Here is a 27,533-nt window from a genome sequence, read left to right on the forward strand (position 1 = left end):
GCTCAGAGCCAGGAGTGAGATCTGAGCTCCCAAACCAAAAAAACAAAAACAGTGTTTTTTGACATAACTTTAAATGTTCGGGCAATATTACATGGACTTGTATTTATGACAACCAGAAAAAGAAATTCACATTTATACACGTAGTCAGTACAAAAAACTAAACCAAACAAAAAAGATAACTCCACATTAGAGTAACAATAACTCTTTTTTTCCAGTTCAGAAATGATACCTGGCAGTGTTCATGACCACTTTCAGTTCTGTGCTTGGGATCTCTCTCTCTCTCTCTGACAGTGCTCAGAGGTCATATGGTGTCAGGGATCAAACCTGGGATTGCTCTGTGCAAAACTTGCATGCAGCCTGTTGAACTCTCCCTCCTGCCCAAGCACAATAATTCTTAATTGGCAGTGTTGGAAAACTGCCAACAGAAAAAAATAAGCAAAGCTACTGGATAAAATTATGGGTTTTGGGGCTGGATCGATAGCACAGCGGGTAGGGTGTTTGCCTTGCACGCGGCTGACCCGGGTTCAATTCCCAGCATCCCATATGGTCCCCTGAGCACCGCCAGGAGTAATTCCTGAGTGCAGAGCCAGGAGTAACCCCTGTGCATCGCCAGGTGTGACCCAAAAAGCAAAAAAACAAAACAAAATAAATAAATAAAAATAAAATTATGGGTTTTAATTACTATAGACTTTAAAGAAAATTAAAATGAATCATGTATTGAAATACTCAGAGGCAGTTGTGTGAAATATGGACAGAGAGATGCTCAAAGGGTAACTCCAGGAGTTTTCATAAAAAGAACCTCATGCATGTGACTGGTATCACAGCAAGAAACAGATGATTATCAGCTTCCAAGACGTCTTCCTTTCCAGTCATTAGCCATCCACAGGAAAGAGGATATCAGATGTCTAGTACTAACATTCCTAGACACAAAGAATACAGTTTTAGTAGTACATTTCAGGTGTTGAGATGAGCCCCATGCAATGTATTCATTAAGCCGATATATATATATATATATATATATATATATATATATATTTGCTTTTTGGGTCACACCCGGCAATGCACAGAGGTTACTCCTGGCTCTGCACTCAGGAATCACCCCTGGTGGTGCTCAGGGGGACCATATGGGATTCTGGGAATCGAACCCGGGTCGGCCACGTGCAAGGCAAACGCCCTACCCGCTGTGCTATTGCTCCAGCCCCAAGCCGAGAGATTTTAAACTCAAACTTTTGCCTTTGTTTTTGTTTTTGGGCCACACCTGGAGATGCTCAGGGGTTTCTCCTGGCTCTGCACTCAGCTGAATCCTGGGGACCATGGGATGCTTAGGGGACCATGGAATGCTGGGGATCCAACTCCCTGTCAACTGCATGCAAGGCTCTGGCCCCTAAGACAAACTTTCTAAAAACTGTATGTTGTAGTAGAATCTTAAAAATTAAATACAAAAAAAAATTAAATACCTGTAAGATCGTGTATACTCAGCACCCATGAAGTTTTTATTTTAATACCACCTGCAACTTAAGAACAAGAACAGTAATGATTTTATGTTTAGTTTTTGTTGTTAATTTTTCTTTTGGGGCCACACCCAGAGGTGCTCAGGAAGCACTCCTAGTGGCACTGGGGTGGGGCTGAGGGGACCATGTGGGTGCCTAGGATCAAATCTAGGTCTGCTGTGTGCCAATCACCTTGACCACTGTACTATATTTCTGCCTCTTGCTATGCTTTTTAAAGTACATGAAACAATGTACCTCAAACTTTATTTAAAATAAATACATTTTTATTTTAAAAAACCAAACTGATTATTTTTCAGAATTGGAAGTTTATTTCTAAGAGGAGTGTTAAAATAAATCTTAGGAACTATTAACCACAAAGCCTTTAATAATTTAAGAAGGTGAATATGGAAAAACACATCACACTGACAATACATGACAATGTTGAAATAAAAAATGACCAAAATAAAAAGTCTTTGCAAGCACAACATAAAAACTGATACACTTGCCAAGGCTTATTAGGCAGGCTTTTATAATATTCCCACTTTATTGATAATGTGCCTGCTACAGAAATGAACTAAATTTATGAATTTACTTATAATAATATTGTTTCTGGGAACTATGTGTACACATAATACAATCTATGCATAGATATTGTTTCGTATGCAAGAACACTTTCAACACAAAAGAAGTTTAAGACTGTTATTAGGGAAAATTATTTCTCAACGGCAAATCATCTTATTTTGATTGTTTGGCTTTTTTTCTTTTTCTGCTTTAGGGACCATACCTGGAGGTGCTCAAAGGCTTCTCCGGTCTTGGAGATCATTCTTGACTGTGCTCAGGGGAGCCTGTGGTGTGGGAACCTCCTGCAGGTCAAGCAAGCGCTCCAGCCCTCAAATCTTATTTATTTACTTATTCATTTATTTGTTCATTTATTTTTAAAGCCCTATGCTTTATCAAGTGCCAAACTCAGATTAGGATTGCTGTAACTTTGTCTCTTTGGAAGCTTGGGGTTTTGTGTTCTACCAGGTGATGCTTAATGCAATCCCTGAGTCGAGGCAAGGAGGATGTGGCGTGTAATAACTTTTCCCTCACGCCGGGTCGCCGGGTTTCTCTCCGGATGCTGGACCTTTCCCACGGATCTGGCGCTCGGGCGCGTGTCCTCGGGTCCGGACAAAGCACGGCGGCCCGCGCCCCCTCGCACTCGGCTTTCAACCAGGTGGCGGAGCAGCGACACTCCCAGTGTCTGGGACCCCCACGCAACACCCCGGCTTCGCGCTGCGGCGGATTCCCCAAAGTTCCAGTGCCCGCGCCTTGGATTTGCCCTCCTCAATCCCCGGGAGCCCCTCCTCCAGCACCTGCCTTCCCAGGGGCGTTGAAATTCGGTCTTCCTCGGCCTTCACGGTTGCCAGGCTTCATCTCTGAACTAGACAGGGGTCCCTGCGATCCTGAACGCTCCCGGGTCCCACACACGCTGCGCGCCTGCGTCGCCCCTAGCTCTGCCGGCGGGTTACAAACTCTGGGACCATGCACCGCCCTGCTCAGACACACCTCTGCAGCTAGAGGGATTTAGTTTTAAAATCGGGGCTGGTCGAAAAGAGACAGAGAAGGAGAGAAAGAAGAAAAATGTGTGTGTGGTGGGGTGGGAGGCCGGGAGGTGGTGTTGGCGTCAGGGAAACTGGAGACATTGGTGGTGGGAAATGTACACTGGTGAAGAGACCTGTGATGGAATATTGTATGACTGAAACTCAATCACAAACAACTTTGTACCTGTGTATCTCACAATGATTTGATCAAAAAATCATAAAGAAATTAGAATATGACCAACGTGACCTTATAAATTAGTGGGGGTGAGAAGGGTTATTCAGTAAAATGTGAAAATAAAAAATAAAATTGTGCTAGTCAAAAGGGGAGAGAGAGAGAGAGAGAGAGAGAGAGAGAGAGAGAGAGAGAGAGAGAGAGAGAGAGAGAGAGAGAGAGAGAGAGAAAGAAGGAGGAGAAGAAGGAGGAGGAGGAGAAAAAGTGCATACTCTAAAGGAGGTGGTGGGAGGGAAACTGGGGACATTGGTGGTGGGAAATGTACACTGGTGAAGGGGCAGTTGCTGGAGCATTGTATACCTGAAACCCACCAATGAACAAGAACTTTGTAACTGTGTATCTCACGGTGATCCAATTTAAAAAATGATAAAGAAATTAGAGTAAGACTAATGTGACTTATAAATCAATGGTGGTAATAAAGGGACTATGCGTAAAAAAAAAGAATAAAATCGGGGCCGGGCAAGACTTGCCCTCGACCCCAGGGAGAGGGCGCGGGCTTGGTCCCCTGGCAGGACTGAGCCGGGGGCGCGCGCGTGTGGGTGGCGGCCAGGGTGCGCGGGGCGGGCGCACGGGCCGGGGCAGGTGGGAGCGGCCGGCGGGATCCGGGCGGCGGCGGCGGCAGCAAGTGGTTGGGCCGCGCGCGTTTCCTTCCCTCCCCCGCCGCGGGCCGCCGGCCGTGCCCAGCGCGCGGCGCCCGCCGCTCCGCCGCGTCCCCTCCCGGCCGGCCGCTCCCTTCCCCGCCGCTCCATGTCCCTGCCCGTGGTCCTCCCGGGCTCCTGCTGCCCGGTGGCGGGACTCTCGGGCGGGCCGCAGGCCGGGGCTCCGGGCACCGCGGCGGCCGCCGCCCAGGAGCCGCCGCTGCCCCCGCTGCGGCCGCGCTGGCCCCGGGCAGGGGTGCAGCCCCCGGTGCGGCCTCGCTGCGCCGCTCCGGCCGCTGCCGCCGGCGTCCTGGCCGCGCCGCCCGCGCTCTCGTCCCGCCGGGCCGCCGCCGCCGGTGCCGCGGCCCCGGGCTCGGCGCTGCTGCCCGCTCGCCCGCTGCTGTCGCTCGGGCTGCTGCAGCTGATCCTGGGGTGCTGCATGGTGGCGCTCAGTTTCGGGGCGCTGTCGCTGAGCAGCTCCCCGCAGGTGAAGAACTCGTGTCCGTTTTGGGCCGGCTCCTCGGTGAGTGCAGCGCGCGCGGGTCCCCCCCCCCCCCGCCCCTGCTCCCACTGGCCTGGACAGGGACCACCCCTGGGCAGGGACCAGCCTGGGGCATTGGGGTGGTTGGGGTGTCTTGACCCGTCTAGGTTGTCGGGGGTGCTGCAGCTGGTGGGCATCGTCCAGCAGGCCAGCGAGCGATTTAGGAACACGGGAGAAAGGGGCTCGAAGAAAGTGGAGTTCAGGGTGAATTGCTTTGCATCTGGGCGGTGTCCGTTCCTCGAAGGCTAAAGGAATTATGCGGGGCGGGGGGGGGGGGGGGGCGTCTACCTAATAGAACGAAGTCGCTGTCCAGGTCTTTGTGGCTGTGGAGTTGAGAATGGGGGTGATGCTGGGGATGGGGAGGGCAGGAGGAAAGTGGGAGGAAAAGAAACTTTTTTTTTTTCAGGCTTTGTTCAGTATTTGTTTCACAGACACCGTTCGAGCTGGCAGGGGTGGAATTCGGGGTTTTGCTCAGGGGTGCAGCGATAGTTCCTGGGCGCAGAGTGAGGACCCCTGTGACCAGGAGGGAGCGATAGGTTGACTGGGGCACGTCCTAGTGCTTCATGTTTTGCACCAAGGCGCGCTCGGTGAGAAATGCAGGTGCTGCCGAGAGGGGTGGAGGGGCGGGGCTGGAGGTAATGACAGGGTGTGTGGAAAGTGTGCTCATACCTGGTCATTATGCAGGGCCCCAAATCCTTACTTGGTTCCTGGAGCCACGCAGACTGGTGGGCAGAATTTAATTCTCAAGGACCTGGCCAGAACCTATCATTATGCATGAGGTGACCAGAAGTGATGGGGGGGGGGGGCCCGGAGAGCTAGCTGGAGGTGTCTGCTCCACTCTGGTTCACGGTCCTGCCTTCTTCAACGAGGAAAGCTCGTCTGGGGCAAAAGATTTCAGGCTTTGTGGAGAGGCTCCTGCCAGTGAGAGTGTGTGGACTTTGGGCTGCCCGCTCATCCTTGCCTCCCCTCTTGCCAGACTAAAGAACTTGGAAAGGCAGGTGTACCTAGAATGGAGGCAGAGACCTTTAACGCAAGAGATGTTTTTATACATTAAAGCTCTGACAACAGAGATTGATTGAGAGTTGCACTGTATATTCTAAATGGGGAGAAAAACCGCCCATTTGCAAGTCCACACAGATCCAGACTCAACACCAATTAAAAAAACTTTTTAAACGATTTCCATTGAATCACTGTGAGATACTCAGTTACAAGCGGTTCAGGTTGAGTTTCAGTCATACAATGTTTTTACACCTATCTCTTCACCAAATGTACATTTCCTGCCACCAGTTTCCCTCCTGCCCAACCCCCAGAACAAATTTTAAATTGTAGGATTCTAATTTGACTGAGAATTCAAATGGAATCTAATTCTAATTTGAATGAGAATATTAGGCACATGAAGTGCTTTAAGACTGACCTGTCATTTTCAACTGAAACTGATGCCAGTTTGCACTTTGTGAAATTCTTCCATACTGATGATCTTCCTTTTTTTTCTGTTTTTGGAGAGGGAGTGTTTAGGCCACACCTAGTGGTGCTCAGGGTTACTCCTGGCTCTGCATTCAGGGCTCACTCCTGGTGGGCTTGGGGAATCTTAAAGGGTACCTAGAATCGAACCCAGGTAGACTGCGTGCAAGGCAAGTGCCTACCTACTGTGCTGTCTCTCCTGGCCTTGCCTCATGAGTGGTGGGTACATTCTATGCTTCATGGTAAAGGAATCCCACCCTCCTAGCCGGACCTTGCTCTCGTCTTCCTCTGACCTCTGTGAGTGGAAAACTACAGGAGGATGCATGTTCCCAATGAGGAAAAAACCCATATGCTCTCTTGTCTGCTATGGACTAACAACAGCCAATTAGTGGACTCATTTAAGATGTATTTATTGTTGACTTGTTTGGGGCCCACACTGGTGGTGCATGGGGACAGTATTTGGGGCTACTCCAGGAGGCCACGTGATGCCTGTGATTGTGCCTGGGATTGAACCCAGGGTTTCCCTCTACCCTCTGAACTATCTCCCTGATACACCTAATATCTCTTAATACCATGTTCCAGAAATAAATCTTTCATACGCCTTTAGGGAGCTGGGCTTCGCAAAAGCACAATCTCTTATAGTCTCAAAAAATAAAGCTAGTTTGTGCATGTTGGAGACCTGGATCAAGCCCGGGTACCACATGGTTTCCTGAGTACTGCTGGGAGCCACCCCCAGGCATTGAGGGGAAATAGCCTGGAGTTCCACATGGCTCCAAACCAAACCAAACTAAACCAAACCAACCAAACCAAACCAAACCAAACCAAACCACACCACAACAACAAAAAGATAACTAGTTTAGGGTTATTGAAAATACCTCTTCCCTTCTAAAATTAAAAGCAAAATTAACGTACACTATTGTCAGTTACTTCAGAGGGAGATGCACTTAGCCATCATTTGGACCACAGTTGGATCTGATGGTGTGTAAAAAAACAAAATATCAACCGGAAGATGAGGGTCTATAATCCTGGCATGCCCTTGTTTCAAGCTGGAGTGAGGAAAGGGCATGACTTTGAACTAAGTTCTGTGTATGGTTGTTTACCATAATCCCCACCCTTTATAAGCAAATTGCTGTGGCTCAGAACCTACAGATACTACATTTATAGAGCAATTTAAGTATGGTTTTAAGACGATGTATTAGGTGCTGTGACTTTCTTGATATATTAGGGAAACATTCTTCTCCAACACATATGGTTTGAATTTATGTATATATGTGAGAAAGATTTTTGAAAAACTGTATTGTGGAAAATTTTTAATTTACTATAACATCAAAATGAAGCCTCATATAAATCCTTACTCAGCTCCAATAGTTATTTTATCTGTAACTCTTCCTCCCCCTGCTACTGGCCCTGTGTGTTCTGATAAATTCTGAAGACTGTACACTAAGTAGGGAAGGGAAAGAGACTCGATGCTTTCTGGTGGGCAGGCATGGGGTCAGGCCACAGCTGGCAGTGCTCAGGGCTTACTCCTGCACCCAGGGATCACTCTTAGTGGCCTTGGGGGACCATATAGGATGCTGGGGACTGAAGCCAGCTTGACCGTGTGCAAGTGTCCTACCAGATATACTATCGCTCTAACCTAGATTAGATCCTTATTCTACCTAGCCAGTTTGTCAGATTCTTTTCCCATTTTTTTTTTTTTTGCTTTTTGGGTCACACCTGGTGATACACAGGGGTTACTCCTGGCTCTGCACTCAAGAATCACCCCTGGCAGTGCTCAGGGGACCATATGGGATGCCGGCAATCAAACCCGGGTCAGCTGCATGCAAGGCAAATGCCCTACCCGCTGTGCTATTGCTCCAGCCCTCTTTTCCCATATTTTAAAAACATTTTTTAGATATCACATCATTTCATCTGTTAAAATTTCATTGTGTCTTTATTTTGAAAAAAATATAAGCATAATAGTATAGACATGACTGGGAGATATGAAAGGTCCACTTTTAACATTTTATTATGAAAATTTTAAATATAAACAAATGTAGAAGGAATATTATAATGAACCACTATTTACCCATGACCCCACTTCAGTAGTTATCAACACTCGGTCACTTGATACCTACACCCTTTCCTTCTTAACACACCTCGGATTATTATTATTATTTAAATTAAATCACCGTGAGATGCAGAGTTACAAAGTTGTTCAGGATTAGGTTTCAGTCATACAGTGTTCCAATACCCATACTTTCACCAGTGTACGTTTTCTACCACGAATACCTCAGTTTCCCTCCTGCCACCCTGCCACCCTCCGTCCCAACCTGCCTCTATGGCAGGTACTTTTCTTTCCTCCCCCTCCTCTCTCTGTCTCTTTTGGACATTATGGTTTGCAGTACACATACTGAAAGGTTATCATGTATATCCGTTTACCTACTTTCAGCACTCAGTTCTTGCCCAGAGTGATCATTTCCAACTATCATTGTCACAGTGGTCCCTTCTCTATCTAACTACTCAGGACTGGATTAGTTTAAGGCAAATCTCAGGTTATCACAATATCAGTCATTAAATATTTTAGTATGTGTTTATATAAAAAAGAGGGACTTAGTAAGACATTATATTTAATTTAAAGATAGCTAAACTGGGAGATTTTAATACTAATGAAAACCATTTTAGGTGGGATGGTTTGCACTATACTTGGCAGTGCTTAGGGCTTAGGGCTCCTGGCGGTGCTCAGGGAATTATATGTAACATCAGGGATTGAACCAGGTTTGGTAATGAGCAATGCAAGTGCCTTAATCCCTCTTTCTCCTGCCCCTAAATTAAAGTTTTTCAATAAGAAAAAGGTTTAAAAATTATATTGTGGACTACAAAAAAATTAATAATGACTCCATATAAGATAGAATCCATATTCCATACAATTCATCTATTTAACATTTACAATTCAACAATTTTTTAGTAAACTTCAGAGTTGTGCAACCACAGCTACAATTAATTTTAGAAAATTTTCATTACCCCCAAAAGAAGCCCTGTGTCCATCTGTTTGCTGTTGCTCCCCATTTCCTGCTGACCTCTCATCTCTGGGCGGTTATTCATCAGTCAATCTACTTTTTTTTGTCTGTCTGGTTATTTTGATGGACCTTTCATATACACAGTGAGAATGCATATGGTCCTAGTGACTAAAGTTGCCTCTGTTCTGTGGTGTATCTCAATTCTTCATTCTGCATTTTACCCAATGGTATGAATACACCTTTTTTTTTTGCCTGTGATACTAGGGAGCTGAGTGGCAGTGCCAGCTTAAGTCTAAGGTTACTTTAAGCCCAAGTAGAACCCAGTAGAGGGAAAGCTTCATATTTCAAACTCAGAATGATGATTATATGCCTTAGCTGGTGATGGCAACTAAGCTGACACATCCTTTTTTTTTCCTTCTTGTGTCACACCCATCGAGGCACAGGGGTTACTCCTGGCTCATACACCCCGGAATTACTCCTGGAGGTGCTCGGGGGACCATATGGGATGCTGGGAATCGAACCTAGGTCAGCCGTGTGCAAGGCAAACGCCCTATCTGCTGTGTTATCGCTCTAGCCCCCTAGGCTGACAAATCTTTTGGCTTTAGTAAAATTAATTTTTAAATTTTTTTGGTTTGTTTTGGGGCCATACATAGTGGTGTTCAGGGCTTACTTCTGGTTCTGAGTTCAGGGATCACTCATGGTAGGGCTTGTGGGACCATGTGGGCTGCCTGAGGTGGAACTTCGAGGTTAATATGCAAGGCAAACACCCTAGTCACTGCACTATCACTCTGGCCCTCAGAGAAATGCGTACCTGTTTGTGATCAATTAATTGTAAATACCACTGCCCTCTGGCCAGCCTGTCCCCAGTAAAAATTTTGCTTGCATAAGTGATGCAGCATTAAATTCAAGGAACAAATACATTCACTTGAAAGGACTGTTCTGTTCAAGTCTATGTACCGTTCAAGAATCATGTTCCACTTATACCTCTCTAAGTGTTCTCAGCTGGAGGTCTTGAGGTTTCTTTTTCTGGTCTGAACAATGAAGCTCTATTTTACTTATTTTCATATGTAGGATTTAGCAAGTCCACTATAGACTCTTTTTCTAGTCCACTATAGACTCTTTTTCTATACTTTGCATTTATACTTCCAGCAACTTACAGGGAAGATATTTAATGTCTGTGTTTTTGAGTACTTTGAGACCATTCAAAGGGCTGTGTTTAGGCCATGAAATCCTGCCTCCTGGTTTGGGATACACTGAGTTAATATTAGTTAGATCCCACCCAGACTATGGGAGGCCTAGGTAAAACTGCCTACACATAGTGAAAGAGAGGAGATGGCTGCATTGATTTGTGTCTCCTTCACAGAAGAAAATTCCTGACTTAGGTGACCTATGGGAAACATTTCCAGTGGAGAGTTGGTTATTGCTTTGTCTTCTCTGGTAGCCCTTTATCATATGCACATGTGCCCATCTGCTCTTTATTTAAGCCACTAACCTAAATACTTCCCTTGTATTAGTACAAGATAAGAGATCGTACAGAGGTTTAGGAACTTGTCTTGAATATAGCTGACCCTTGTTCCATCCTTGAGACCCTTAGGAATGATCCCTGAGGATAGAGTCAGGAGGAAGCCCTGAACATGTTTGGGATTAACTGAAAAAAAAAACAGAGAGAGAGAAAGAGAAAGAAAGAGGAGAGAAAGAGATAGAGAGGAAAGAGAGAGAGATGTATCAGTGAATTGTAAATAATTTTTAAAAATTGCAGTCATTTAAAAAATGTAAAAATAAAGCAGAAAGTAATGCAAAAATTCTCAAGTTTCTTCCAGTTAAAGAACAAAGAATTAAGGAATTTATTTTCCTACTATAGCCATCAAATGTGCCTTTGACATTTAATAATCATTTAAAATATAATTTTGTGATGACTTTCACTGATTTTTTTTAACCCATCATCTATATTCCTGAACAAAGCATTAAGTCTCTTGGCCTCAGTGATGCATCTGTGAAATGGGTGGGAAGAACCTCACCTCAGATCCTTTAGTGAGGGTATAATTACAGAACTTTGTCCCAGCATCAGACTTAGCACATACTAGAGTCATTATTAATGCTTTAAAAAATGAAGGTAATATTTCAAGGAAAGTGGACAGGTCAGTTTTTTTGCAGGATATTCTGGTAACCATTACTGCCACTGCAGGAGCTATAGGAAAGAGAAGTTGTCTAAGAGGTTTAATTATTGTGTGTTCATTTAATTATTGTGTGCAAACAGATTTTTACCTATAACATTCTGCTGCCCTATTTTTCTGTGTTAATCCTTTGCATGCCTCAGATGAGATGGGGATGTCCTGGATTGTTTGTCAAAGTCATTCTATTGAACATAGAGATCAGAGGCCAAACAGGGGCCTGGGAAGGTGGCTCAAAGGATTGGCACACATGCTTTGTGGACAGATGTTACAGGTTTGATCCCTGGCACCACATGATCCCTAGAGCACTGAGCTGGAAGTAGCCCCCAAGCACTGCCAAGCATGACCCCTCACCTCCAATTAAAATATCATGATTTTCGGGTTGGAAAGATAGTAGTGAGCTTGCTTGTATTCAGGCAACCAAAATTTGATGCCTGATACCCCATGTGGTCCCCTGAGCCCTGCTGAGAGATTAATTTCTAGCACTGCTGGGTGTGGCCCCCAAATCAAAATAATAAATAGAAGGTCATGCTATAAATATCTATTTACCTTATAAATAAACACACAATAATTAAACCTCTTGGACAACTTCTCTTTCTTATAGCTTTTGCACTGGCAATATTGTTTAAAGTGTGTGTGTGAGAGAGTATTGTGTGTTTGTGTGTTGTTCTTCCTCATCTATTCAGCTTTTGATCTTAATGATTATAACTTTTTAAGCTAGAAATCTAAGATACCTTTGTAATATCAGAGAAACCAAAGGATAGGATTGGTTTGCCCGTAGGAATGGGTTGAAAGTAAATTAAATCAAAATTGCAATAATTCTTATTAGAATAATAGAGATAATTTGATGTTAGACAAAGGTTCTTGTTCGTTCATTTCAGGTGAGTTGCTTCTCATGCTGGCTGGAAAGAATGTTGTTGTTGGTGTGTGTGTGTGGTGGGGGGTGATTTAGCTGTGGTGTATGTTTTTAAGAAGCACAGGAGTGAACTGTGTTTAGGGTTACATCTTTGAATTCCTCTATCTCTTATTGAGCCCATGTTTGGGGATTTGGTGCTCAGAGCCTAGTTACTCAAGAGACAAGGGTTGATACGTAAAAAAAGGTTTACTTGGGTGTTGGAATGTGAGAGATGGTGGGGTTTTGTCCGGAGAAAGCCACCTTTCTCTCAGGTTGGGGCTTCTGTAGGCCTGGTTGGAAGTGAAAGGAAAGTTCGAAGACCCTCGTGCCTTGCACAGAGCAGGGATAGTTTTGCTTAAGGCCAACCAGGCTGGCATCAGTGTTACTGGTTCCTAAGGGCAATGGGCTTATCCTTGTGGCATGCTGAGGCACCCATCCATCACCAGGGTCTGCATCAGAACTTTCCAGAACACTTCCATGGCTGCTGTTGACTCTTCTCTGAGGGAGAGAGGTGTACTTGGGCCTGAGAAGCCCTTGGATGTTTCCTGAGAGCCTATTTTTTTAATGAGTTTTTTTTTTTTGGGATCACCATGAATTAACAAGTTACAAAGATATTTATAATTACGTTTCAGGCTTATATTCCAACAATCCCTTCACCAGTGCTGACTACCCTCCACCAATGTCCCCAGTTCTGCTCCCTCCCCTCAGTCTGCCTCCCTAGCAGGCACTCCTCCCCTCACTTGCCCTCATTGTCCTAGCATTCCTTATCCCCCTCACTCTTGCCCCAGTGCCACATCTACTGAAGACCAGTTCTTATTTCATGTTTTTGGGTCACACCCAGTTGTGCTCAGGACTGACTCCTGGTTCTGTGTTCTCAGGTATCTCTTCTGGCAGACCCTGAGAACCTTTTGTTTTCTCCCCTCTCCTTATGAAGAACTGGACCTGTTTCAACACCACAGAGAGCCTGAGAAAACTCTTAGTATTGTGGGAGAGTCGAGAGCAGGGGGAGGGCAAGAGGGTAAGAAGTGCGCATGTGGGAGCTCCAGGCTTGCCAGCTCACATGTCTCCTATGTCTGAACCTTCGTTCCTTTATTCTCCACCCTCGAATTCATTGCTTATCTGTTGGCTCTTGCTGGGGGCCTTTAGGGGCCGTCAGTGGTCCTTAAGGAATACTGAGAGGTCCAAGCTTTCCTGCCATTCCCAGTGGGTATAAAATGCAATTAAGCTATGACATTAGGGTGTGATGGGTGCTGTGAAAGATAGACCTTTCTAGGGAGTGGTAAGGTGAGTGCTGGCGGGGTGCTCCCAAGCCACATTCCTTACACCTGACAGTGTCTAGTGGAACATGCAGTGCCAGGGCTCAAACTTAGGGCCTGTGCATTCCAGAAATCCCCTGCAGCCATCTCCCCAGAGCTGAAGGGCCTTTGTGAGGGTGCCTTCTTTCTAAGCCTCTGATGGATCTCTAGCCAGACTGGCGCCGGGATGGACAAGCAGTGAGTGCTCCCTCTCGTCTGTCCTCAGGCCCTCACTAGCCCATGCCCAAGTTTCACCTCCACAGCTTCCTTAAGTGTGGAGCCCTGGAAAAACTCATCCCCCAAGAGGTCAGTACTTCTGTTCTGCACCCCAGAGGCCTCTTCAGGATCCAGTTCTGCTCATTCTGTCTCTCCCTTCCCCCCTCCCTACCACAGGGTTTCTCAAGTGTCTTTGAGAGTCATCCAACTCCCAGAGCTGAAGGAGTTGAGTAGAAGTAGGTATGTGCCTTTGTTGGGGGTTCAGGACTGAGGAGAATGTGAAGCAACCCCCACTATAACTGCAGTGTACAGGGGGCAGGGGGTACACTTGCTCTTCCTTCCTTCCTTCCTTCTTTCCCTCCCTCCCTCCCTCCCTCCCTCCCTCCCTCCCTCCCTCCCTCCCTCCCTCCCTTCCTTCCTTCCTTCCTTCCTTCCTTCCTTCCTTCCTTTCCTTTCCTCCCTCCCTCCCTCCCTCCCTCCCTCCCTCCCTCCCTCCCTCCCTCCCTCCCTTCCTTCCTTGCGGTGCTGGGATTCTCTGCCCAGGTTGCTTGTTCCTAGCAGTGCTCAGGATACTGTGTGGTGCTAGGGGTTTAACCAGGGTCAGCTGCATGCAAGACAAGTGCCTTATGCCCTGTACTATTTCTCTGGTCCCTGAAATACAGTTTCCGGAGCATCCTTATAAAGAAGAGTCATTTATAAAACTCCTATGAGGATATGGTGTGAGTATGTACTACCTCTGAAAAACAAATGAAGATAATGTTTTTCAATTTTTTTCCTTCCAACTCATGAATGTGGTCTAGATCTTTCTTTATTTCAGTCTTAGTTCAGAAGTGCTCAATGTGCTTCATTTTTCTCCCAAATGAAGCCTAAAGGATCTTTGCTATATATATTTTGGAGTCTATTGATATTTGTCAAACACATCTGTCTTATTTGCCAGATACATTTTTCACTTGTTTTTTAAAAAATCATGTTATTTGGTGGCTGTATCTATGCAAATTCTCCCTTCAAAAAAAGGAACCTCAGGGCTGGAGTGATAGCACAGCAGGTAGGGTGTTTGCTTTGCAGGCGGTTGACCCGGGTTTGATTCACAGCATCCCATATGGTTCCCTGAGCACTGCAGGAGTAATTCCTGAGTGCAGAGCCAGGAGTAACCCCTGTGCATCACCAGGTGTGACCCAAAAAGCAAAACATATAGGAACCTTACTTCTTTTGTCCCAGACATATTTGAAATAAGAATTATATCTGTCATGATAAAGAACATATGTACATATATCTGATCAACATAGCATCCCTACTCGTGGGACATTATCAAATATCAATAAAGCTCACTCTCTCCTCTTTCCCTTCCCTCTGCTGGTGTCATGATGACCAGGGGTCACATGCACACATGCTTGATTGTGGTGATCACATCCTTCATTGTGACACATGCTGGCGAGTCACACACTTTTCCTGGTTTTCACTAAGATGTTGCATGCCTTTAGATAGTGGCAGTCCTGGTAAGGGGGGGTTGCAAACTTTGGTTGTGACTCTTGCACACCCTGTTTGCACTACTTTGTAAGGTGCTGGGGCTCCTGAGCAGGAAAGCTCCTGTGGTCACACTTGGGGCCTGAAAAAGCACTTGTTTTCTAGGTCTCTAAGTCCGTGGATGTCCACTGACGTGTTTGAAAAACAAAGCAAAACCAACAAACTGGAACTAGTGCAGATGGCCATGAATATGGAAATGATTGAATACATTAGATAGATACAATAGAATATTATGTAGCCTGGAAATGAATGAGACCTATTCTAGTAGACCTGAAGAGCTTTCCATGAAGGACTTATGAGCAAGTAAGAGGAGAAAAATATCTGTCCTTTGTGATCGATTTTCTAAATAGAAAGTATACCCCGTCTGTAAATAATCTGTATGCAGCTATATAGGGATTAAATTTTTGAGGAAAATATGTACATTTGTAACTATTTTCATTGCAAATCCAGGTGAGGATGGGACGGTGTGTCTGGGGCATGGGAAGTATAGTTTTGAATATCACTCTTTATGGGTTTTTGTGGGGTTCTGCTTATAATATTGTTTTCTATTCACTTTTTGTCTTTTATTTGGGGAACCTCCCAAGCAATATTTTGGTTTACACTGTTGGAGACCAGCAGGGCCACCCCAGTGGTGAGTGAAGGTGGTGTAGGCATCAAACTAGCTGCTTTCATGTGTAATGAGGCTTGTGACCTTGGATGACAGCCCAGTAATACTGTTTAAATGGAAAAATGTTTCCAAAGGCTGAAGCTTGGACCAGAGATAGTACAGTGGGCAAGGTGCTTGCCTTGCATGTGACCAACCAGGGTTTCATCACTGGCACCTCATATGGTCTTCCGGGTCCTGCCAGGAGTGATCGCTGAACACAGAGCCAGGAATAACCTCTGAGCACTGCCAGGTATGGTCCCCAAACCAAACCCAGACTGAGCCAATCGCCCTCAAAGAAAAGTTGAAGATCAAGGTCTGTATGAATAGAGACCAAAAACATAACTTCCAAATACTAATAGATAGTTGATTTATTGGGGGGGGGCTTTGAGTCACACATAGTGATGCTCAGGGCTTACTCCTGGCTTTGCTCTTAGGCATCACTCCTGATGGGGCTCCGGGAACTGTATGTGGTGCCGGGGATGAAACCCTGGTGGGCCAGATGCGCAGCAAGTGCCCTACCCACTGTGCTATCACTCCAGCCCCCAGGAAGGGAGAGGTTTGTGGACTGTCAAAGTATCACAGTTGTGTTTTCACAAAAGCAGCACACGTCCCTCAGTGAAGTCAAGAGGTAGCAGGGAGGGCAGCCAGGGAGCACATGCTGGGAGCATGTGTACTAGACTGTGCTGTACCCTGGGCTCTTGAGAGCCAGTGCAGCATGTCAGGGTTTCTGTGAGTCAAGTGCTCTCATCACTCCAGGGTACATTTTCAAATTAGACAAGACCCAGGTATGGTTTCTCTCATTTACCGCTTTTCTTATTTTTTTTGGGGGGGAGGGCATACCTGGCAGTGCTCAGGGTTTACTCCTGGCTCTGTGCTCAGGAGTCACTCCTGGCAGGCTTGAGCGGCCAGGTGGAATGCCAGGGATTAAATCCAGGTTGACCCCATGCAAGGCAAATGCCCTACCCACTGGACTATCCTTTTGGTCCCTCACTCATCACCTCTCTAAGGAAATGACACTGAGGATAAGAGAAGCAGTAACTAACTTGTTCTCATGAATTCCAAGTCCGGGTTTATGAAGCAGATAAGTCCCCAAAAAAGGATCATAGAAATTATTGAGTGAGGAAATACCTTAATATTAGAGAATTACTGGTGTCTAGGGCCTATTGGTTGACACATAGTTAGGATGCAAATAAGTTATTCCTCCCTGAATGTGGTTTTCAGTCCTTGATACAAGTGGGTGGACTTGTTCTCTGTTAATCTGATATTGTGTAATGGTTTACTCTTAGCCACTAAGAATGGAGAGTATTGCAAGCAGGTTTATAAGCTCTGATTTTGAAGTAACAACTGAAATTCTTTTTGACTGGTAGCAGTGGATTAACATTAATTGCAAGCTGATGTATATCAGGAATTTGGAGAAAAGGTTCACAGGAAAGAAAACCCTCATAACTACACTCAGCAGATGCATTTATTTTTTATTTACTTTTTATTTTTTTATTTAGTTAACATGAGTTATACTTACAAGCTTTCATGTCTGAGTTGCAATCACACAATGATCAAACATCCATCCCTCCACCAGTGCACATTCCCCAGCACCAATATCCCCGGTATACCCCCACCTTTCCCACCCACCCCTGTCTGCATGGCAGACAATATTCCCCATACTCTCTCTCTACTTTTGGGCAATATGGTAGCAGATGCATTTTATTACACAAAGGTAAATATGTCTTTAAGTATCCTCCTACTCCTCTTGGGCTGAAGACTTATTTAATTATCTTTCCCACTGCTAAAGAACTGAGTGATCCAAAGGGAGAAGGCTTCCACTTTATGTTTTTGCAAAGCACTGGCTCCTCTGTACTGAGGATCTTAGCTGGTTGTCTATTGAAGTGTTGTTTTGCAGTATGGGCTCTTCTTCAGTGCACTTCCCCCTGCCTTGTAGAACAAAGACTCAGAAACATTCAGTAGTTGCCTGTCATTGACGGGCACTGGGCTGGGGGTTCTGAAAGACAGAATAGTAGTTCCAGGTTACTGGTCTCGATATGTACTGCAAATATTTACAAGGCCTTTTCTTGATGGTGGAACTTTTATGTTGAGGGTTTTTAGGAGTGTGGGGTGGTGACATCAGTGAAGACTTAGTAAAGTCTTGCAGGCTGCATAGGAGTTTTCCAGAAGTTAGAAGAAAAGTTGGAAAGAGAGAGCTCTGCTGCAAAGGAAAGCGCACTGCCCACTGCTGTCAGGTGGGTGGTACAAGGACAGGTGTGCCTGGGAGGAAGATGTGGTGAGAGGGGCGGGGCACGGGGACGCAAGGCTTTCAGAGTGGTCAGGCGAAGATCTCAAGAGCCCCTGTTTACCATTTGTCCCATCCAAAGAAGGATGGTCCAGCATCACGCATGCTTCTAATGAAACTGACACTGGCAACATATTAAGTGCCACTTGAGGAAAGGAGACTAGTTCCTAAATGCTGATTCCATCACAACCAGAAATTTTGACTTCTATCCATGTATTTTTTTTAAAAAATTAAATTTTTTTTTTCTTTTTGAGTCACATCCAGCTATGTACAGGGGTTACTCCTGGCTCATGCACTCAGGAATTACTCCTGGCAGTGCTTAGGGGTTACTTCTGGCTCATGTACTCAGGAATTACTCCTGGCGGTGCTTGGGGGACCATATGTGATGCTGGGAATTGAACCCAGATTGGCCGCGTGCAAGGCAAATGTCCTACCCATTGTGCTATCGCTCCCACCCCTATCCATGTATTTTTTTTTTTGCTTTTTGGGTCACACCCGGCGATGCACAGGGGTTACTCCTGGCTCATGCACTCAGAAATTACGCCTGGCGGTGCTCAGGGGACCATATGGGATGCTGGGAATCGAACTCGGGTCGGCCGCGTGCAAGGCAAACACCCTACCCACTGTGCTATTGCTCCAGCCCCCTATCCATGTATTCTTAACTGACCTTAAAAACAAAAACAAAACAACATACATGCACAATCAGTAAAGTAACTTTAGGGTGGGGAAATAATTCAAAGGGCTAGTTCACACGCTTTGCATACTATAATAGAGAGTGACCACTCATCACAGAGCTGGGAATGGTCCCCAAGCACTGCTGGAAGTGGCCCCCAGACCAAAATGTAAACATTTTTATTTATTTATTGCTTTTTGGGTCACAGCGGCAATGCACAGGGGTTACTCCTGGCTTTGCACTCAGGAATTATTCCTGATGGTGTTCAGGGGACCATATGGGATGCTGGAAATTGGACCCTGGGCTGGCCTCATGCAAGGCAAACGCCCTACCCTCTGTGCTATTGCTCCATCCCAGAGAATGTAAACATTTTTAAAAAGAAGGTTTAGATGGGGCTGGAGCAATAGAACAGGGGGTAGGGTGTTTGCCTTTTACCTGGCTAACCCGAGTTCAATCCTTGGCATCCCATATGGTCCCCTGAGCCTGCCAGGAGTGATGGTTGGACACAGACAGAGCCCTAAGCACTGCTGGGCATGGCCAACCCTCCCCCTCTATCCTCAAGAAGCTTTAGGTGCTTAGACATGGAAGATTGTCCAAAGTAGTCCACCAGCTTCACATCAGCAGCAGAAATGTTAAATATTTGACTTAGAAGATTTTGAAAATTAAATAATTTTAAATCACCATCACCATCATCACCGTCATCCCGTTGTTCATCGATTTACTTGAGCGGTCGCCAGTAACGTCTCCATTTGTCCCAGCCCTGGGATTTTAGCAGCCTCTCCTTACTAGTTTTTCCCAATGATTGGAGGCTCTTTTCAGGGTCAGGGGAATGAGACCTGTTATTGTTACTGTATTTGGCATATTGAATACACCATGAGGAGCTTGCCAGGCTCTTCCATGCAGGTGGGATACTCTCAGTAGCTTGCTGGACTCTCTGAGAGGGATATTATATATTTTTGATGATGTGTCATGCGGCTGCAAAGAGGTCGAGCTGTCCAGGAATATGTTCACTTATGCGTGAGGCTCAGCCCAAGTGTGTGGAAAGCGGCCTGGAGCGTGGCGGCAGTTGGGTAGTGGAAGTTAGCTGCCAGGGCTGGGTCCCTTGGGGCAGGGAAGGCTCTCACCTGCCTCCTTCAGGGGCACCCCTGGTGCAGAGTCCAGAGTCTGGTGGCATGGTTATAATAATCTCCTCATCGGCCACCCTCCAGAACTCATGGCTGTTTCTTCCGGAAGGGAGCATAAAATGTTATATATATTAGAAACTGGAGATGTTTAATTGACAAATATTCTACATTTTTTATATTGTTTGTCTTTGTAGGTGATACTCTCTGGAATCATTGGATTAACAACATGGAAACGTCCTATGATACTCTTGGTATGTATAGAATTTATAAATTATTACTCTGCAAAATATCTTATACAGGAAATCTTTTAAAATAAACCAATGAAGTACTAAAGTTTTCTTACTCATTAAAATATGATGCTAACAGTGGACAATATAAGAAATAAGATGTTTTTATGACAACAAAGATGATAATTTGCTGAGTTTCTGATTCACTTTGAGCTTCTTGCATAACAGATGCTATACACGTGTTTCTCATTTTAGGGATAGATCCATTTTAAACATACTAAAGACATTCCTATGGATATTTTTATTTTTAAAGGTACACAAAAGTGGAGGGACTAATGCAATGGATTCCCTTTTGCCCATTGCCTGACCAACTCCTGGTGATTTTGTTCAACTTTACCCTCACCTATTCTCTCAACCTCTCTCTTTTTTCCTCATCATTCTTTGGAGGCAGGTCTCAGATATTGATAACAAATATGATATATTTAATGTTATGATTCTTTGATAATACAACATCATAATTTTATTGAGTAGATTTCTGCATTATGTATTTTATTTCATGGTAATATAAGCATTGGTGACATTTCTTTTTTGTTATAGCAATAAAATTAAACCATTTTATTTATTGATTTAATTTTGGGGAGGGTGCCACCTCAGGCTGTGCTCAGGACTTAACTCATGGTTCTGTGCTCAGAGATCACTCCAAGTGGAGCTTAGAAGACCATATGTGGTGTTGGGGATCAAACTGGGTTGGCAGCATCTAAGTATAGGGAGTATAAGCATATGTGCCCTCTCCCTATACTATTTCTCTAGCCCCCAGATTAACTATCTTGAAGTATACAGTCCAGTGGCACTTAATATATTCCTGATGCCCATCCTTTGTTTTTATTTGCCATCCATTTTGGCACTTAGCGGTAGACATTTGCCAACTTTCAAGGAAAAACTCAGGGCATGGAAATTCTGTTTGTTTGAGTATCTAATTTTTTTCTTGCATATCATTTAAAATTTTTATCTTACCCATCTTGAAATAAGATTAATAATTTTTATTGTCTTTCTTATTTGAGGAGCCACACCTGGTGATGCTCAGGGGTTACTGGGTCAGCTGTGTTGTGCAGGGCAAGTACCTATCTGCTGTACTCTCTCTCTAGTACCAAGAGTAATTAGTTTTTTTTTGCTTTTGCTTTTTGGGTCACACCCGGTGATGCACAGGGGTTACTCCTGGCTCATGACTCAGGAATTACTCCTGGCAGTGCTCAGGGTACCATATGGGATGCTGGGAATTGAACGGGGGTCAGACACATGCAAGGCAAATGCTCTACCCGCTGTGCTATTGCTCCAGCCCTGAGTAATTACTTTTCTAAAGTTGCTCTGTATGTATTTTTTTCCCCTCAAAGGCCACACCTGGTAGTACTCAGGGGCCATTCCTGGCAGAGCTCAGCAACATGTTCAGGCCAGTGTTTCTGAGGGTCATGCAGCAATGGGGAACAAACTCAGGGCGTTACACATATTAGGCACGTGACTTACCACTTGATTATCTCCCTTGCCTTTAATTTTTCACATGTTTAGCTTTACAGTGACATAATGTCTTAACTGGTTAAAAATATTATGGAATTCCAGGATGTTAGCTAAATATTATGGAATTCTAGGACGTTAGCTTTATGTCCTTATAGCTTCTCTTGTAAAAATGCCTTATAAATTTATGATGTGTGTTTAATCCACTATAAATGAAAAGGATCTTAGTAAAGACATACATTGCTGTGTAGTTATATCTTACCTTTGTTGATATCTGTTTTGTAACCAAGTTATATAGCCAGTGTGTACATACTATGCTGTGACCTGATTTTTCTGTTTAATATTTAATTATGCTCATATCAGTTAATATTGTTTCACTGGACAAGGAGTTCATATGTCTGTTATTTAAAGTCACAATTAGCATTCTAATTTCTGTATCAACTCTAGTTGTAAGCCTGTTGGACATTTGAGCTTCTATTTTTGACTGTTATGAATTATGTATTTAAGAGGGCATCGAGAGATTGTTTGGAAATGCTAATTAACATCAACTTATAAAGAAGATAAATTAATTGATGGGAATTGTGGCAGAAAAGCATTTGTGCTTATCAATAGAATGCTTGAGCCCTGGTCAATATCATCAATAAAAAATCCTCAGTTTGAATGAATGTTTATATTTTGGCATTGTAAGTTGTGCCAACTGCTTTGGTGAAGTTCTAACTTCTGAATCCTCTAGCTGGAGGAAGAACTTTGCTTAACTGGGTCCTTCTCTGATGGGCCCCAGTTCCTGATGGGTCCCAGCTCAGTAGTCACTTCCCTAGTGAGACCTTCCTTGGACACTCTGACAGTTGAGGTCCCATCCTTATGCCATACCATGTGCTACCATGAACTTTATTGGTGTCTAGTCTATAATTATCCTGTGTACTTTTTTGTTTACTGCAGATGTCTGTCTCTCTGCAAATACACCGTTTTACGAGACTGGGGAGGGGTCTTGTTTATCTTGTTCATTCTGTACCTCCAGAGTAAATGCACTGAATACACAGTTATTGCTGGTCATGAGAGTTACTTGGCAGTCAGGAAGGACTTCAGTGGGGCTGGACAGATAGCTCACTGGGCTGAGTGCATGCTTTGCATGCAGGAGGATCTTGTTTCTTTCCCAGTGTCATCTCCTGAGTGTTGCTGGGAGCAACTTCCAAGCACTCCTGGGAGCGACCTCTGAGCTAGGAGTCCCCCTGTTCTCCCCCGCCCCACCCCAACAATAACAAAACCAGGATCTCAGTTGAGTCCTTGAACTTTCTTACTTTAGCCTTAAATGCATCTTACTTTTTTCCTAGAAAGTTTTACTCACTGCCGTGTTTCCAGGGGGACTAGGGAACATGTTGGAGGTAAAAGTCCACAAGAGGTGGGCTGGTCTTTGCAGCACTCTGAAGAACCAAGCGGTCCACATTTTGGGTTGGTGCCCAAGTGTAGGATGCTTGAATACTTCCTTTTGAGAACCATTTCCACCTGGGCTCTTTCCTTTGTGATTACTTTAGTGATTACATCTGTTTTTTTTAACCCTTTTGATCAAAGAGGGTTCATTAGTTCTAGTTTCTTTCTTTTCTTCAAGCCCAAGTTTTCATGAAAATGGGCCAGAAGCTTTCGTTCCCAGTATCTTTTCTTTAGTTCAATAAAACACTCTTGTGCTTAGAACAGAAAATTAAAACATGTAGGGGCCGAGAATGTGACTCACAGGTAAAGTGGCTTGCCTTGCATGCCTGATACCTGAGTTTGATACTTAGCACTCTGAAAATTAAAAATACTTTAAAGCTAACCTCTTGGGTTATGAGCATCTCTGTGTGTGATATTCTAGATTGTGTATTTTCTGCCATGTGCAAACATTTACTGTTTTTAAAGAATGTCCTTATTTCTTCTCATTTTAACTTTTTTTTTATTCTGATAAGTTGGTTGGTAACTGTTTAGAAATCCCACACTCAGTATTGGAAACGACCTCAAAGATTGCCTTCTCATAGCATCCCAGTTAGAAAGTGAGATTGTCTTTTTAAGATATTTTTCTTTGGTGGTACATTTGGTAAGAATTGTCACTATGAAGCCCAGACAATCTACCTGTGATTTTTGTTGCTTATGAAATGGTATTTTGATCTATTGTTATTTCTTATCATGTCAGTTAGGAACACATAGGATGAATCTAGCCTTAAAGTTGATAAAAAAGTTTTGTTCTTTAGCACAAAAATGAAAGGTTTTTCCCTGGTGGTATACTTCAGTCTTCTAAGTGGTTATTCTCAATTGAGGGTTTTTTTGATTTGCAGCTTTGTTCAAGAATAGAAGAAGCAAATTAATTGGTTATAACTTGTGAACTGGAGTGATAGTACAGAGCATAAGTACTTGCCTTACATATTGCCAACCCCAATTTGATCCCTGGCACTGTCTATGGTCCTTTGAGCCTGCAAAAAGTAGTCTTTGAATGCAGAGTGGGATAAGCCCTGAGTACCACTGGGTGTGGCCCAACATTCCTTCACCCTAACAGAACAGGACCCATACAAAGCAAATGATCATTGTTTCTTTTCTAACTACTAGATTATAGTTGTTTGGTAAGGCCTCAGTGCTCTAAGAGACAAAAAAAATAGGTTAAATAAGAGACTCTTCTCCTTTATCAAACAATCCAAATAGGCTCAGTTGGATTGTTCTGATAAGTTCTGCTTGTGGAGCCGTGTGAGGATCTGGCTGTTTTTTTTTTTCTTTTAATTGAATCACCATGAGATACACAGATGCAAAGTTGTTCATGATTGGGTTTTAGCCATGCAAAGTCCCATCACCTGTACCTTCACCAGTCTACGTTTCCCGCCCCAGGGCCCCCAGTTTCCCTTCCAACCACATCCCTCACTTTCCTTCTCTTCTCTCTCTCTCTCTCTCTCTCTCTCTCTCTCTCTCTCTCTCCTTTTGGGCATTGTTGTTTGCAATACAGGTACTGAAATGTTCTCATGTTTGTCCCCTTACCTACTTCAGCACTCAGTTCTTGTCCAGAATGATCATTTCCAGTTATCTTTGTTATTGTCCCTTCCTATCCTAGCTGACCTCCTCCCACCACCGCTGTGGCGAGCTTCCAACAGTGGGATCTGGGTTCTTGCTGTTTCATTGTGCCTTGCAGGGAAACTCTTAGAACAGACAGGCACTTTCACAGGAGATTGAAGAACTGTCTAGTCGGGCGTAGTCACAGGTGGGCAGTGCTGCAAGAAATAGGATTGTTTCTTTCCCGAGGCCATGGAGAATGGGAGAGGGTGAATATCCAAGTACAGTTTAACTTTGTGTTTATGAAGCAAACTCTGAAGCTCTGAAGCTCGGACTTTGTGAAGTCCAGTTCTCTGGAGTTTGCTTTGTGGTTCTCAGGTTCTCAACAATTTAGACTGCGCTCCGGTTTACAGTTCAAGACACCTGCATTTTCTCTTTTTTTTTCTTTTTTAAAAACTTTTCTATTTTTTAATTGAATCATCATGATATACAGTTACAAAGCTTTCATGTTTGAGTTTCAGTCATACAATGATCGAACACCCATCCCTCCACCAGTGCACATTTTTCACCACCAATATCCCCAGTAACCCCCCCTACCCCCATTCCAACTCTCCCTCTGACTCTATGGCACATAATTTCCCCCATACTCTCTCTCTACCTTTGGGCAGTATGGAAACCTGCATTATTTTAAAATAAAGAATTTTATTTAGCATTTGCTGATAGTCTTGAAATTTTCTTTCTTTTTGGGTCACACCCAACTGATGCTCGGGGGTTACTCTTGGCTCTACACTCAGGAATTACTCCTGGCAGTGCTTGGGGGACCATATGGGATGCCAGGGATTGAACCCAGGTCGGCTATGTGTGAGGCAGATGCCCTACCCACTATACTATCACTCTGGCTCCTGTAACCAGCATATTCATGCTGACTTAAGACCAGTAATAGCCAAGTGCCCTTGGGGGAAAAATCTTAATTTCCGGTCTATAGTATGATGGGTTTCATCAAAACAAATTTTTGAAGACTCCTCTAGTTCTCATATAATAGGTTTCCAGAATAGTCTTTACCTTCATTGTGTTTTCAGTTTAGATGAACATGTTTACCAGACCATTGTAAACATCTTATGAAGAAAATGAAATAATATGATTCTTTTATTATTGGTGTTTAAGGAAGGAAAGTGGATGGATGTTTTCACTCTTCTGAATTATTACTGTTATTTCATGTACAGAATGTTTAGAGGTTACTGCAGTCTTCTATAAAGATTTTCTCATGTAGTTTTCATGACAGGTATTATTAGTCCTATTTTGTAGAGAAGGACTGGTGGCATAGGGGTTAACTGGCTTGTCCAGTTCACAAATGGATGAAATGTTCTTAGAAAGAACCTAGGGGCATTGACTGTTAGTCCAGTGCTCCATCTATGGTATCATTTTATCACTTCCCCCGTCAGCCAATTGCTAGGTACTTCTCACACAACAGTGTGTATGTGTGTGTGTGTGTGTGTATGTGTAATATAATTTATTCTTATATTTGTTACTTTCAATTGCTTTTCAAGTTCTAAAATAATGAGTTTTGGGAATTTTATCCTCAGCTTGGAAAACATGCACAGAGCAACAAAATGTCTGATTTTGAGTCTTTGTAATTTTGTTTTTATGGATTAGTGGCAATTTCCTCAATGATACAATGGAAATGTACCCATGTGTTTGGATTTTAGCAAGGAACAAAAGACATACTTGCATACTGAAACTATAAAACTGCAAGAGGTGATGCAGTACGTAATTTTCATCTATTGGAAAACATCTCCAAAAATATCTGGTGTCTTGTTTGCTGTGACATGACTAACCCATGACAACACATATACATTTAAGCATCATGATGGCACCAGACTGTATTCAGGCTTATTTTTGACCACAGTTGATTTAGTCTGTTGGCAGCAGAGCTTCCATTTCTCTTCTCTAATCATCTGCTCCAGGAACTGTGGGTTGGGTAAGAACTTGGCGTTCTCAGGAACTGAAAACACTTTACGCTACTCACCTCTGGGCAGAATCAAAACCTGGCAGCACGTTGCACTGCAGCTGATCTAAGCCATTTGAGCATGGTATCATTGGCAAGATTAATTTTTATAGTAAAAGGTAATGGCCAAAATGTCCAGGTAATTTTCTGCTAAGTCAATTGTTAGAGTAAGACTGAACCTCAGACCAAATACCACTGTTCATTTAAACACAGTCAATTGACAAAAAGACTATTAGTGCATTCTCTGCCGGTTGAAACTAGAGAACTGTATTTGTTTGTCTCAGTGCCTGGGACTGGACCCAGGGTCTCTCACATACAAGGCATACCTTCTACCGCAGAGACGTATCCCAGGCCTGAGAGCTGAGATTTTTATGCGGCCTATACATTAGAGAATGAACATTTTTATCTCTAGTCTTTTTTGTGTGTGGCTACTCGTTAATACCACAGCTGATTCCTTGAAATCCTCTTGATAACTAGTTATTACTTTTGATAAATTGTTTTTGTTGTTTCCTGCTCCTCCTCCTCCTCCTCCTCCTCCTCCTCCTCCTTCTCCTCCTCCTTCTCCTTCTCCTCCTCCTCCTCCTCCTACTTCTTATTCTAAAAATATCTGTTCCAATGCTACTCCAATCACCGATGTCTTCTTTAAAAAAATCTGTTGCAGTGCCACTCCAATCACCAAAATCTTCCAGTGACCAGTGTCTCCAGGTTACCTGCCATCACCCATCCTGCCCTTTTGGCAGGCATATGACAAACTTATTTTATATTGCTTGCTCCAACAAAACTAAAAAAATGGCAAATAGAATTATCAGAAAATAGATCAACAAAAGTCAATTTGTAGTGATTGCTATATGATTTTAACTTACGTAAATAGAGAAGTTCAAATCATTTAGTACAAAACAGTATGCTGTCTATTCTCATTTACTTAATAAGTTTCAGCTCTGGCATTTAAAATATATTGAACTAAATTTTATTTTTTACTTGAATCTTATTGTGGTAATCATCATATATTCCTTC

At 43.8% G+C, this 27,533-nt stretch overlaps 1 protein-coding gene across 1 annotated transcript in view; it reads left to right on the forward strand.

Moving 5' to 3' along the window:
• Positions 1-3,902: 3,902 nt before the first annotated feature.
• Positions 3,903-27,533, forward strand: part of ENTREP1 (endosomal transmembrane epsin interactor 1) — an 82,217-nt gene continuing 58,586 nt past the window's right edge. Inside the window, exons 1-2 of the mRNA XM_055121334.1 lie at positions 3,903-4,466; positions 19,967-20,023. Of these exons, the coding sequence (XP_054977309.1) occupies positions 4,053-4,466; positions 19,967-20,023 (471 nt within the window). The 5' untranslated portion in view covers positions 3,903-4,052. The remainder of the gene's footprint in view (positions 4,467-19,966; positions 20,024-27,533) is intronic.

Source organism: Sorex araneus, chromosome 1 (genome assembly GCF_027595985.1).
Source record: "Sorex araneus isolate mSorAra2 chromosome 1, mSorAra2.pri, whole genome shotgun sequence".
Lineage (NCBI taxonomy): Eukaryota > Metazoa > Chordata > Mammalia > Eulipotyphla > Soricidae > Sorex > Sorex araneus.